Source organism: Emys orbicularis, chromosome 3 (assembly GCF_028017835.1).
Source record: "Emys orbicularis isolate rEmyOrb1 chromosome 3, rEmyOrb1.hap1, whole genome shotgun sequence".
In the NCBI taxonomy this organism is placed as follows: Eukaryota; Metazoa; Chordata; order Testudines; family Emydidae; genus Emys; species Emys orbicularis.
The window spans coordinates 17,375,641-17,389,063 of record NC_088685.1 but is presented as its reverse complement, the minus strand read 5'-3'; the positions used below and the strand labels follow the sequence as shown (position 1 = coordinate 17,389,063).

At 42.5% G+C, this 13,423-nt stretch overlaps 1 protein-coding gene across 1 annotated transcript in view; it reads left to right on the top strand.

The window, feature by feature from the left end:
• Positions 1-6,399: 6,399 nt before the first annotated feature.
• Positions 6,400-13,423, top strand: part of CLIC5 (chloride intracellular channel 5) — a 118,362-nt gene continuing 111,338 nt past the window's right edge. The window contains exons 1-2 of the mRNA XM_065401232.1: positions 6,400-6,493; positions 9,552-10,129. Of these exons, the coding sequence (XP_065257304.1) occupies positions 6,400-6,493; positions 9,552-10,129 (672 nt within the window). The remainder of the gene's footprint in view (positions 6,494-9,551; positions 10,130-13,423) is intronic.

The window sequence follows — 13,423 nt, the reverse complement described above, 5'->3', positions numbered from 1 at the left end:
TAACCCATGTGAGAGGCAGCATGCCTTGACTATATATACTTTTAAAATGTCTCAGCACTTGAACATCAAACCTTAAATACTGGTCTAGACAAGACCTTTAAAACCCATTTATACCACACTGCCTTCAAAAATGAGTCAGCAATAATATTTATTTTATTTTTATTTATAAAAACAAAGTAAAAACAAGGAACTAGCAAGCCATGTCCCTGTTGTCACTGAGACCACTTTGCTTGTATGTTGTGTTCCAATCTCCAACTTTTCACCTGTTTAGATTGCAAGGGCTTTCAGGAAGGGACTGTCTTTTTCTAAATCTATAGAGCACCTAACACATATTTTAGTCCACTGCAATAAAAATAATAATACTTTGTCTCAAAAAGCTCTGAATAAGAGTACTGGTGTTACAGGTGCTTTTCTTCATCCATTTGCAAAAGATATGTTGTTTACAAAATACCTCAGTGCTTGACTAGACCTATTAAGAAAATAGGGGGGACTGCAGGCTGGGAACCACGCTCCATTAATGAAAAACAATTCCTAGCTAACTTTTGATTTTGGTTCAAATAAAAACAAAATGTGAAATTTTACTAGCTCAGACAACTGCATTAAATTTGTTCTTAAATTTCAGGGAATACCATCTCCTTAAAATCACACATTTCCTTACTACTGTTCTGTTACCAATAATAATTAGATTGCTATAACTGAACTTCTAGAGGAAAAAATATTTTTCTGTATTTTTTCAGTTTATTTTATGCATTAGGCAGAACTTTGTGTATAGTTAGTTCTATATTTTTCCCCTGAACAGTCTGTTAGTCATTTTCCCCTGGTGTTTGTGGATCTTGCACACAGCTGATGGGAGAGAAACCACAAAAGTATTAGAAAATGTGATTTATAAAACCATAAAGTGGCAGGTGTAGAACCTGCAACTATTTTTAATTTTATTAAATTAATTAGATTTCAAGTTGATAGTGTCCCTTTAATCTGAAGAAATAAATGTAAAAGGAGAGGAACTCTACCCGCACAGGTCCTCCCACTCCCTATAAAATGATACTCCTAAGGTCACATGTGTATGGCTGTCCGTTATATTTCACAATGACATCCTGTGTTCTCTTGTGGCTGTATAGTCCGATCTGCAAGAAGCAAGGTCGTGAGTAAATGTCACACAAGAATGTGTAGACTCCTGCTGAAGACTTGGCATGCATGATGTTTGGTTCTTTTTTCAATCCATTTTTTGCATTTGTGGGGCTGGGGATGAGAGGTTTGGGGCTCAGGCTGCCCCGAAGCTGTGATGGGGAGAGAAAACTCCCCCCAGCTCTCCCTCCCTGCAGCAGCACCTGGGGTGGGGAGGAGGGGTGCCTCTCCCTGCCACAGCAAGTCTGGGCCGGGGCTGGTTTGGAGCTGCAGGAGACGCGCCTCTCCCATGACCGCTGCAGGGCCGGGGCTGGGTTGGGACCGGGGAATGGGCATGTCTCCCCCAGCAGCGGCAGGGCTGGGCTGGGCTGGGGCCGGGGAGGGGCACATCTCACCAAACTGTGGCATGTCCATGGCTGGGCTGCGGCTAGGGCTGGGGGAGAGGAATCTCTCCCCCGCCACAGCCCTGAGTGCCTGCGCAGTGCTTAATAAATTGCTGCGCGACAATGCAGCTTAGAGGGAAGTTAGGTTGGAATCTGCTCCTGCACCCCAACCCCGTACCCCAGCCCTGCATCCCCTCCCGCACCATAACTTCCTCCCAGAGCCTGCACACCTGCCCTGAGCCCCCTTCCGTAGCCTGCAGCCCGCACCTCCTCCTGCATCCCAACCCTCTGCCCCAGCCCAGAGCCCCTTCCTGCACTTGAAACCCCTCTCCTTGGCCCCACCCCAGAGCCCACACCCTAGCTGGAGCCCGCATCCCCTCCCACACCCCAACCCCCTGCCTCAGCTGTGAGTCTCTTGGCCCCAGCCTGGAGCCCCCCTCCTGCACCCGAAACCCCTCATCCCCAGCCCTACCCCAGAGCCCATACCCTCAGCCCTGCCTCAGCTTGGAGCTCCCTCTTACACCTCATTTCTGGCCCCACCCTGGAGCCCTCACCCCCTCCCACACTCCAACCCCCTGCCCCAACCCAGTGAAAGTGAGTGAGGGTGGGGGAGAGCGAGCGACAGCGGGAGGGGGGATGGCGTGAGTGGGATGCGGGGCCTCTGAGAAGGGTCAAGTTGGGGCCTCTGAGAAGGGGCAGAGCCTCAGGGAAGGAGTTTGGCAGGGGTGTTTGGTTTTGTGTGATTAGAAAGTTGGCAACCCTAGGCAGGCTGCACAGGCCATCCTGAGCTATAACACTCCCTCAGCCAGAAATTGCTCATCTATCACACTCAGTCCAAAAAAGAAGCCTTCTCAGGACTTGTGGGTGCTCTGGATCTCTGAAAGTCAGAATACTTATTTTGGTGCTTAAGTTTAGGCATCCATATTTGAACAGTTTGGCTACATTATACAGTATTTTGAGTGGGTGGTTGGGCAGGGAGGTAACTGTGTGACGGCATTGCGTCTTTAATCTTTGTGGAAGTGGACAGTGGAGAGACGAGGGAAGACAAATATTTTACAATAAGCAGAACTTGATGCTGCAGGTTATGCTTCCTGTCTCATGGGGGGTTACAGTGTTGGACAAAGATCCCAGTCTTCATGTGATGTTTAATGCAAGGTCAGTAGTGAATAAAACCTCAGCCATTCACAATTTGATAAGAGATGAGGCACTAACCTTTTATGTACAACCAAGACCTGGGCTGGATGTTACTGCAGAATCCATGTACATGATGATGTTGTCAACCAGGCATTTGGTGCAGTGTGAATCAAAGTGGGATCATCAGGGAGTTGGTATGGCTGTAGTGTTGACATCCAGCTTAACAGGTAGAAGGAGATAAGTATAATAGTTATGCAATTTCTTAAACAAACATTATTGAATTAAGTTTAAATATTTTAGGAGTTGATTGTATTAAACATGCACTTTTTTATTATTGTGGCTTTGTATGGAACTTCTTTGGGAGGAAGACAGAATTAATGCAATCTCGGGGAAGTATTGTGGGCTTCAAAAGACTGTGTTGAACAATGTAGCAGACACGAATGATCTCTTGGGACAATATATGTTAAGTGGAATTCCTAGGCAGTTCTTGGGAGGAGGGGATTGCAAATTCCCACCTAGGGACTTAGTCTTTGAAGCTTCACCCTGAGGGGGGAACTTTTGTCTTCTGATCACCTGTTACATGAGGCTCTTCAAAGATAAACTATATAAAGGAATAAATGTACTCCTGAGGTGCTTGTTCTGAGTTGAAGCTGTGATGGATTTGTGACCACAGGAAAAACCCCTGTGTGCAATTTGAAGGACTAATCACCAACCAAAGCCCTTGTTGGTGTGAGAGGGTGATTTCTGGTAAGCTTATTAGCATGCATCTAGATTCTTTTTTTTTTTTTTAATGTTTTCTCTTTACTGCTTTTACCTTAAGAATAAATGTGCTTGCTTAGAAAGAGCTGCATGGGAACTTAACTGTGGCAATTATACTGTGTACCATCTCTGAGGAGAAAAGTAAAGCAGGCTGGCTTAGGCAGCCTGTCTTCCCTGGAGTAGTCACAGTATACGCAGGGAACTGTGTAGTCTGGAAATACCCTGGTCAGGAAGGAGAGAGACACGGATCATCACCCAAGACTGGTGACGATTGGGAAGCCAGGAGCCTAGAATGGGTGCCCTTCCTGAATCAAGGAGGGAGAATACAGATGCAGGCCCCTGAATTGTGACAGTAACGAGCCCCCAGATTAGGTCTAACAGAATGTCAAAGTAAAAAGATTGTCCTTGTCCCAGAGAACTCATAGTCTAGGTTCTGACAAGATGCAACAAGTTTGTGTTATCAAGAGCCTAACATATTATTCTTATTTTGCCTCCACTGCATGTTGAGCCAGAAGCTTCATGGAACTGTTCGCAAAGATTCCTAGATCTTTTTCTGGAAAAGATTCAAAACTCAAATAGAAAACCTATGGCGTATTAGGTGAGTATTGAGAAAACTAAATTCACTACAGATTTTCAAAGGCTTGGACAAATTTGAGCTTTCATAGAATACTTTGTAAACTAGACAGTCTAAATAGCCATCAAATGTCATGATTCCACTAGTGATGGCTGTGTCGAATGCAAATTAGGTGTCCAATCCTGTGAGGTGCTGAGATCCTCCAATAACCTTGCAATATGTGATCGCTGAGCATGTTCAGCATCTTCCAGTTACAGGCTCTAGTTTTCATTGAATGTTTCCAAGAATGTTGTTTGCCTCATTTTAATCATTCATTTCCCAAACCTCTCTTTTCTTATAGTTAGAATTAAAATCTTTTGTTCACCCATTTTCAGTTCTGACTTTTGCTACTATTACCTTTTTAAAATGTTGGGCTAGATCATTTACTGATGTAAAGCTCCATTGACTTCACCAGCTAAGGATCTGGCCCTTAACTTTTACTTCAGTAAGTTCCTCCTAATGCATTAAAGTCTGTCCATTGTAGTGCAGGAAAAAAAAATTAAGGGCTGCAACAGAGTTAAAATTATAGTTACCCCCCGAGTGACACCCTTACAAACATACACCCTAAGTAGTTTTTCTCTTTGTACAAATGAAAGGGCAGATCCTCAGCTAGTTTAAGTCAGAGCAACTCAGTTGAATCCTGTCTCTGATTTTCTTGTCTTTATCTAGTTAGTAATACAGGCTGCTTCATTATTTCATATTGATTTTTTGTATATGAAGAATAGGGCATTTAAAATAACTAATTTAGCATTTTGGTCATATTCCACGGACAGTTCATAGAACAGTGGAGTAAGTGAAAGCATTATCAGACCCCTTGGTTGAACACTCTATGGGCAGATTCAGCGATAGTGCTGTAAGGTGAAACTCTGTGTCCAGTGGATTACAGTGGGATCAGAATCAAAGGGAGGGTGAAAAGGGTGCAAAGAGGAGCCACAAAAAATATTCAAGGACTGGGAAAAATGCCTCAGAGTGATAAACTGAAGGAGCTCCATCTGTTTAGTTTATCAAAAAGATCAAAAAGTATCTTGATTACAGCGTGTAAGTACCTTTATAGAGAGAAAATACTGGTAGTAATGTGCTCTTTAATACAACAGAGAAAGGCACAATGGGAGCTATTGTCTGGAAGTTAAAGGCAGACAAATTCAAATCAGAAAAAAGCACACCTTTTTAACAGCAAGGTTGATTGACTAATGGAACAAACTACCAAAGGAAGTGGTGGATTTTCCATCTCTTGAAGTCTTCAAGAAGATATACTTTAATTAAACACAAATTATTGGGCTCAGTACAGAGATAACTGGGTGAAATTCCATAGCCTCTATTATACAGTAAGTCAGACTATATGATTGAAAGGTCTGCTCTGGTCTAAAAAATCTGTGAATCTATGAAAAAATACAGTACCAGACTTGTTGAGTCTGGATGGTCTAAACAAGCAACTCGGCCTGCCTAACGTATATTATCTCAAAGAAAGAGAATGAATTATGAAAAGAAAAATACTTTTTACCATTGAAATGTTTACCCATTGATAATAACTTGGTTTTACCCATACTAACTGCGAAGTCATAGTCAGAATCATTTTAATTAATTGACTTTTCAGTGTATTTGAACACAAAAGTTTGTAGTGAAGATAAAGCCGTAAGGTGAAAAGGGTGTCTGTTCTTCATTTCCCAGATTTATTTTGAATAAATACTTTCTTAGATGCAGAGAAAGGGCCAGATTCTTCACTGCTTTGCACCTTATATAGTCCTTTATACTATGCAAAGTAGATATAAAATGCTATCCGATCAGAGTAGCATTCTACACCCATTTTGCACACACTTTACACAGGTATAAATTGTATACCAATTTTTGTTAGATTGTGAGCTTTTTGGAGCAGGAACTCTCATTTATTATATTTGTACAGGGCCTGGCACACTAAGGCCCAACTTGGTTGTGACCAATATAAATGTTAAAAAACAATAATGAATAAAAAGCATAAATAACTAAAGTGCAAGAGAGTGGAGTCAAGTCCCGGTTTTCCAGAGCAATGAAGCTGTGTTCTGTGCAAGCACTGGGGTGGGGAAAGAGAAGTGGTAAAAGGGATTTTATTATTCAAAAGTGTGAAACACCAAGTTTTAAACTGTTGCATAATATTTGTATTTTACCTGCCTTCTTGTTCATTTCCAGCAGGTGCTGCTACGTACTGCAATTGCTTTCTCTGCAAAAAACTGATCGTGGTGATTTAGGTCTGTAGAAGCTGCATGTTGGTTCTCCTCTAAAGCAGTCATCAGTGGTGATGATAGTTTTTCTTTTTTCCCTTCTCAGTGATTTTTAAGACTGGGTGGCAGCAGGGAGAAGTCAAGGGAAGCATTTTGATGGTCTTAGAGGATCTGATCCTTCAAGCACTCTATGCATAAGGTATCTCTTCAAATCAATGGGAGTTATGCCCAGAGAGTTCTTACAGCATGGAGCTCTTCATCAGAGAAGTCTTTGAACAGCACAGGTTAGACAGCAAAGTGCATCTATGTTCTTGAAAAGCTTGAAAACACACAAAGCATTTTCTTAAAAGCAAGAAAATTTGCAAACCAAATAAAAATGTCATACAAAACCAATGGGCTCCTCTCCTTCCCATCCCTCCCAGGTTCTTTGGGCTGTATATAACAGAATAACAAACAATAAGCTCTAACAAAGATCCAAAAAGCCAGGAAGGCATATTAAAGAGGGGGTAAGTTTGGAGAAGGATGGACTGAGGCAGCTGTTGTAGGGCAACACATTTCACTCCGCAAGATGAATATGGAAAGAGATGCTTCTATCGCAAAGCCTTTTAAAAATGTTACTGTTGAAACAACATTTCTGAACTCAACTGCAACTTTCAGGTGCTCTCTCTCCATCCCCACCCATCTTCCCCTGAGATACACCTTGGGTTTTATAAGGTGGGGGTGGATCCACACAGTATGCTCTATAAAATTCAGAGGGATAAAGAAAACAAGTCATAAGGCATGACCCTACTTCCCTCGTGCACCCAAACATTCCATTTAAGTCAATGGCTGTGTTGGGTGTGCATTTGAGGCCATATCCACTGCTCTAGTGCTCAGCCCAAGTAGCAGACTTGTGTGCTGGGATTGATGCGCATTTTCATTAAGTTGCCCTGCGGAAGCATCTTAGCATATCTGCTCTATGTGTGAGACCAGCTGAAGGTTTCCTACAGCAGAAGATCTTCTGGCTTTTGCAACCATTGCCTGTCCCTTTTTATTCAGGGAGCTCTCATGAAGCTGAGTTCTTGTGCTGTACAACTCCCTGCTTTGAATTCAGCCCTCTTATGGAGTGCAATTGCACTGGTTTCACCACCAGGGGGACCTCCACATTCATAGAGGATTTCAGAGTAGCAGCTGTGTTAGTCTGTATCTGCAAAAATAACAGGAGTACTTGTGGCACCTGAGGAGACAGGGTGTTTGCCTAGGACTGAGGAATCAGGCCCTTAATATAGTTTTTGGGAGCTATGTAGATTTAAGAGCCCATCAGAATGTCAGTGGTGCCAATTCTCATGATTGTTTTGCAATATCTGGTGTGAGATCCTGGCTGCGTTTAATGGCAAAGCTCCCATTGACTTCAACGGAGCCAGAATTTAACCCTTCATGTTTTATTTGAAGACCCAGGTCTGGCAGACAAATGATTATTCAAGAATTTCAGCTTTCATTTTAAAAATGTAAGTTTCTAACCTTCATGATTGCACAGAAAAGCATGAAAACAGGACCCAATAACTTGTGAGGTTTGAAAAACAGAAAGTAAAAGAACCCCATATTTATTATTTTAAAATCTCATGATTTGTAAGCCAATCTCATGGTTATGGGAGCCTGACATGATTTTTCATGATGTTTGATATATGTTTGATAATTTTTTAATTTGGATTTGAAAAGATGTTCAAGCAATGTGCCAGTTACACATGGAAACAGTGAAGGGGAAATGGGCTTTGTCCTGCTTGCTGACATTGCTTGTGGATCAGGCAGGATTACATGAGTAACACACTGAATATGAATTATACATCCCTGAAGTCCTCAGTTTGTGCCTATCCAGAAAAGTAATCATGTGTCAAGGTATCTCATTGTCCTTCTGTTATTTAACTCGATCTATGCGGAATGGTGTTAGTTCCAGATAGGGAATGCAAATTCCACTTGCAGCATTTTTATTGTCTATATAAAAATTAAACTTAGGTAAATCAGAATGACTTAGGTGATGAATCCAGCTGCCTGTAGGTTTAAAGGCTGCTACACTTTTGCAGCTTGACTTTTATTATTACTTTGATAGGCTGAATACAAAAATAATGACTTTAATCCACAGCCTCCTGATCTCAGGGAGACAGCATCTGCTGCACCACCTTTTGACAGGGGTTTAGTGTGTGCACCTCTTTGTTCTGTGCAGAGATGGGTGGGGTATTAGTTCTGCTCTCCCCCCAACCTCCCCTGTCCCTCTGGGGAATCCACCACTGGTTGTAGCAGTCAACTCAGAGAAGCACAAGGACTTCACTGTGCCAAGTCCGTGGCTGGGGGTGCAGGAGGAAAGGGCTCCTTGCATCTTCTCTCCTTCCTTACCCACCCATGCAAGATTGAATGCAGTTGAGCCTTAAGAATAGAAAGATAGTCAAAGTGCAGAAGATGCATGAAAATGAGAGATGTCTTAATCCAATCACTAGATTTGTACTTCCTCAAACTTTGGAAAGTTCAGCTCCAGATCCAAACTTTATGACTTGGGCCCTCTCTAAGAAAAATGGTCATATAAAGAACCTGGATATAAATGGCAGATACATATAATATATTTTAAATGTAATATAATAACACTTAAGGCTTATAGTGCTTTTATTTCTAGATTTCAAAGCAATTTACAAATATGGGTAAATGTTATTGTCCCCAATTTACAAATGGGCAAATTGAGGCAGACAGAAGTGAAGTGATTTGCCAAAGATCAAATAGTGTGTCAGTGGCAGAGCCTGGAAGAGAATGCAAGTTTCAAGACAACCAGTCTGGTGCCTTATCCCCTGTGCTACTTCTTGAATTTATTTTTCAGTAATTGATTCTTCACTGGTTTGTGATTAACCACTGAAGTGTTGTTTACATTGTTGGTGGCATTTTGTGATCAGAGGAGTAGGTACCCTTGCTTTTCACTGATGCTCAGAAAATCAGTTCAGTGAGATCTACCTCTTCTAGGCTTTAAGCAAAGTATCCCCAAGGTATATTAGACTTTCAGATAAAGACCAGTGTTTACTTCACCACTGACTTTTATTGTTCTCTGGTAATTGTCTGAGTTGGATTCACTGTATGTACTGAAGTCTGACTAAGATATATTGGGAAGAGCAAATGGTGATTAAATATAGTTGCAAGTGCTCTGAGCTAGGAAAGGGTTAAAAGTGAGCTAGCCTTATCTTTGACTTTGGTGGAGTATAGTTTGTTGATTTAAAGCTCTCTGTAAATGATTGTTGGAAACCTGTCATGTGTACCAGTGCATTCAAAAAGCACACCACAAACACTGCTTCCTTTTAAACAGTGTTTATCTGTTGCCATCTCCAGCCCCTCAAGATACCATAAGAGAGGCAAAATCCAACCAACCAGCCAGCATGGAAAATGGGGGCTTTACTAACGTCTATGAAAATGTAGAGAACACTGGCCTCTATGAGATTCCTGATTCAGACGAGGCAAAAGAGGAGATTCCTGATTCAGACGAGGCAAAAGAGGAGATTCCTGATTCAGAGGAAGCAAAAGAGGATCATCTTTATGAGCAAGTCCATGAAAACCAAACATCTCCTTCTTCCACCACCACTCCAGAAAGCATGGACATCAGCCGCAGTAATTCTGTGTCATCTCAGCAAGGAGCTGATGGGGAGGATGATTCAGCTTCCTCTCAGCAAGGGGCTGAAGAGGACCAGCATCGCCAGGAAGAGATGGAGATGATGAGCCCAAGGCCCAGTGATGAACGTGTAGAGAGGATGGTGTTTGGAAATAAAATCCCATCTCCTACTGGATTCAGTCTTCGTAAGAGCCCGGTCACTTCCCCCACCTTCCCAACTTCCACCAGATTTCCAGCTAACAACAACTTGGGAGAAACTGACAACTTTCAGAAGGAGTGTGAGATTTTCCTCTTTGTTAAGGTAAGGGCTTGTGCTCCTAGACATGTACAGTAACATTAGAACCAGAATCAATCCAAGTATCCTCAGCCTCACTGAAGTGTGCGCTAAGTTCTGCCCCCAGCTCTGCCACTGACATTCTGCGTGAAATTCGGCAAGTCACTTATCCTCTCTGTGACTCCCTTTTTCCATGTAAAATGGGGATAATACTGCTTACCCACCCATGTATACTGGTTTTGAGATCTTTGGATGAAAAGTGCTAGAGAGGCCTGATCTAAAGCCCATTGAATCATTGAAAAGACTCCTATTCAGTGGGCAATGCATCAAGTGCAATACATATTAATATTATAAAGGAAAACAAATCTTCAAAATGAAGAGCGACAGGGAAATTCTTTCCTATGTTCATCTTTGGAACAGATCCAACTTATTTATTACAACAAATTGGATTAAGTTATTTCTGTGATGCAGATTTTAAGTGCCTATTAGTGAAATTCAAGTCAGGTCTGAATCATTAGGGAGTCAGTTTCACTCTTTCCCTTGTTGAGTTTCTAAATCACATTCACTTAAGCTCTTAAATAAATGTTGTATTTTCCTTCAGAAAACCTCTCTCTTTACACCTCCTTTCTCAATATTGATTAATCCCAGTGACTTGAATGGGACGTCTTGGGGAGTTACCCTTATTCATGTTGAATAGCCCGTATCAGAATCTGGCCCTAAGTGACCTGAATATTTTGAAAGTTGAATATGAGTTTGTGTTACCACTAATGCTCTCAGCAATTTTAACATTTGATATTGAGCATATTAAGCAAGAACATATAATGACCTTTGCATTGACGTGAGATAGTGAGAGGGGAAGGATTGTCTTTTACAAGCCCTATCAGATAATATGGTATTGTGGCCTCTCCTTAGCTAAGGTTGCAATCAGTTTCCATTACAAAGTCCCTACGCCTTTGGTTTGCAAAATTAGTTTGGCTGGGAAATTGCCATATTTTCTTAGAGGATAAAGGAGAACACTTCTGGACAATATAAATGGATTAATCAAACTATTTTCCAATTACAAGGCATTAAAATACTATGATTTGAACATTTTTCTTTTGTTTAATGTTCCTGTCTCTCCCTCGAGGTAAAAAATGTCTTGTTACTGTCCCTCCAGTTATTCTAGTTATACAGTTAAATCCCCTTGAAAATTCATGCACTGTTAATGATTTTTATTCATAGATTTTAAGACCAGAAAGGACCATTAGATTATCTGATCTGAACTCTCATATAACACAAGGCCACCGAATGTCACCCAGTTACCCCTGTATTGAGTCCAATAATTTGTGTTTGACTAAAACACATCTTCTAGGATGGCATCCAGTCTTCATTGGAAGAATCCAGCATTTTCTTTGTGGATAGCTTTGGGTCCACTTTTTGTTCCCATTGATGCAAGTGAGAGGCTTTTGCCACTGATAGCAATGGGAGCAGGCGAGGGTACAATGTGTGAGAGCAAGTTGCCTTCTGTTGTTTGGTTGTGGAAATGATCTGCATCGGGGGCTGGAAACTCTGACCCAGATCATTCCTTCCCATGGTAAAACCTCTGGAAGAAGGCTTTAGAGGAGAAAATCTCTGCAAGGATCCCCTGCTGGAAATCCCTCCAAATCGTCTTGTGAGGTAGACAGTTGTATTGGGAATCAGTGCAGGAATCAGGAGTATCTGCAGAGGACCAGGTCCATCCTCACAGTTGCCCTGTTCATGTGAACTGGCTTTGGCCCCTGGTGGCTCCTCAGCTCCCTGGCAATGTTGCTCCGATAGAGCTGTGGTAGCTGACACTCCCCCCCCCCCCCCATCTGCAACCTCCCCTGTGAGAGGGGTCACCAGGCTGTATTATCTTGTCTATCTATGCAAGAGGAGGTAATGTGCATTGCCACCAGCTCTGACCCCAGCCCTCCCACTCTTGCCTCCAACTGACTCAGGTTCCACCTCTATCCCCAAAGTGGAGCAGAGTCCCACAGAGCACATGCACAGGTTTCAGAGGTAGTTGTTGTTTCCTACCTTTCCATGCAGGAGAAAAGAGATCTGCACACACAACCATCGTGGATGGTTGGGAGGGGAATGATTTGGATTTCTGTGTGATTCATTCAGGGAGCTTCCCTGGTGTTTTTCACTCCTCTGTGGGTGAGGAGAATGGCAATTTAAAAGGGGTCTCCACCTAAAGGTTGGGAAAGCATCTTTCTCTCTTTTACCATCTGTGATTGTTGCTAATTTAGAACAAGGACTGCAAAATAGACTTCCCCTTGTATCATCTCCATTACATTTAGGAACTGAGCCCTTGGACAAACAACAACAGATAATTAATAATGGACAACGTGTTTCTAATACAGCCCACCAAATCCAAAGGGTTCTGTGCACCAGTATATTTTAGAACAAATGAACTATTTAAGAAATGATAAAGCATGATAAAATCAAAATAGGGGTGGCCTATTTTATTTGTACTCTGTTCCCTCTGACTTGCCCTGATGTCCCATCTGGACTCTGCTATTCCTGTTTTTTCACCATCTGAGCTTTGCTCTCTATCTGGTTCACCCTTGTTCCCTGCAGTTGGGCTCTGCTACCTCTCTGACTCCTCCCAAGGCTCGGCTCTTTTTCCTTTTGGTGCCCCCGAGACTATGCTCACCTCCTTTTCTAATTGCCCCCCCAGTGGACTCTGCTCAGAACCCAGCTTCTCTCCTGATAGGGTCTGCGCCCCCTGGCTGTGCTCTGCTTCCTTTATGACTCCCCCAGTGGCTGAACTCTTCATCCTTTGGGTTTTCCCCACAGCTGGGCTCTGCTCAGCTGGCTCTTCAGCTTCCCGCTCTGGCTGCGGAGCCTGTGATTGCTCCTCTGGGCTGGATGGAGTGCTGTGTCTGACTCATCTTAGTGAGGTTTGCTGGATGATTGTTTTCAAACTATTGTCATCCTCTTCTGGGTTTGCCTTCCCATACACTTGGTAGCAATCTGGAAGGATCCCTTCTCTTTGGCAGCAGTAGCACACATGCACACACACACACACAGATCCCTCTCTCCGTCCCTCCCTCCTTCCAGGCAGCAGTAGACCTTTGGAACTGGTCAGAGATGTCAACCTCAGACAAAGATGGCTGCTGACAGAGCCAGGGAGAAGGAACCGGAAAACAAAATGGCAGCCAGCTCACTGTATAATCTGGAAGTAGCTCAGTCCAAACTCATTTTAGATAGCTGTAAATGCTGGTGCATGCTGACTCTTTACCACAGTATCAAACAGTCTCAATCAAACTTCATGATATTTTATGGAATTAATTTGCACCCTTTTATTATTGAATG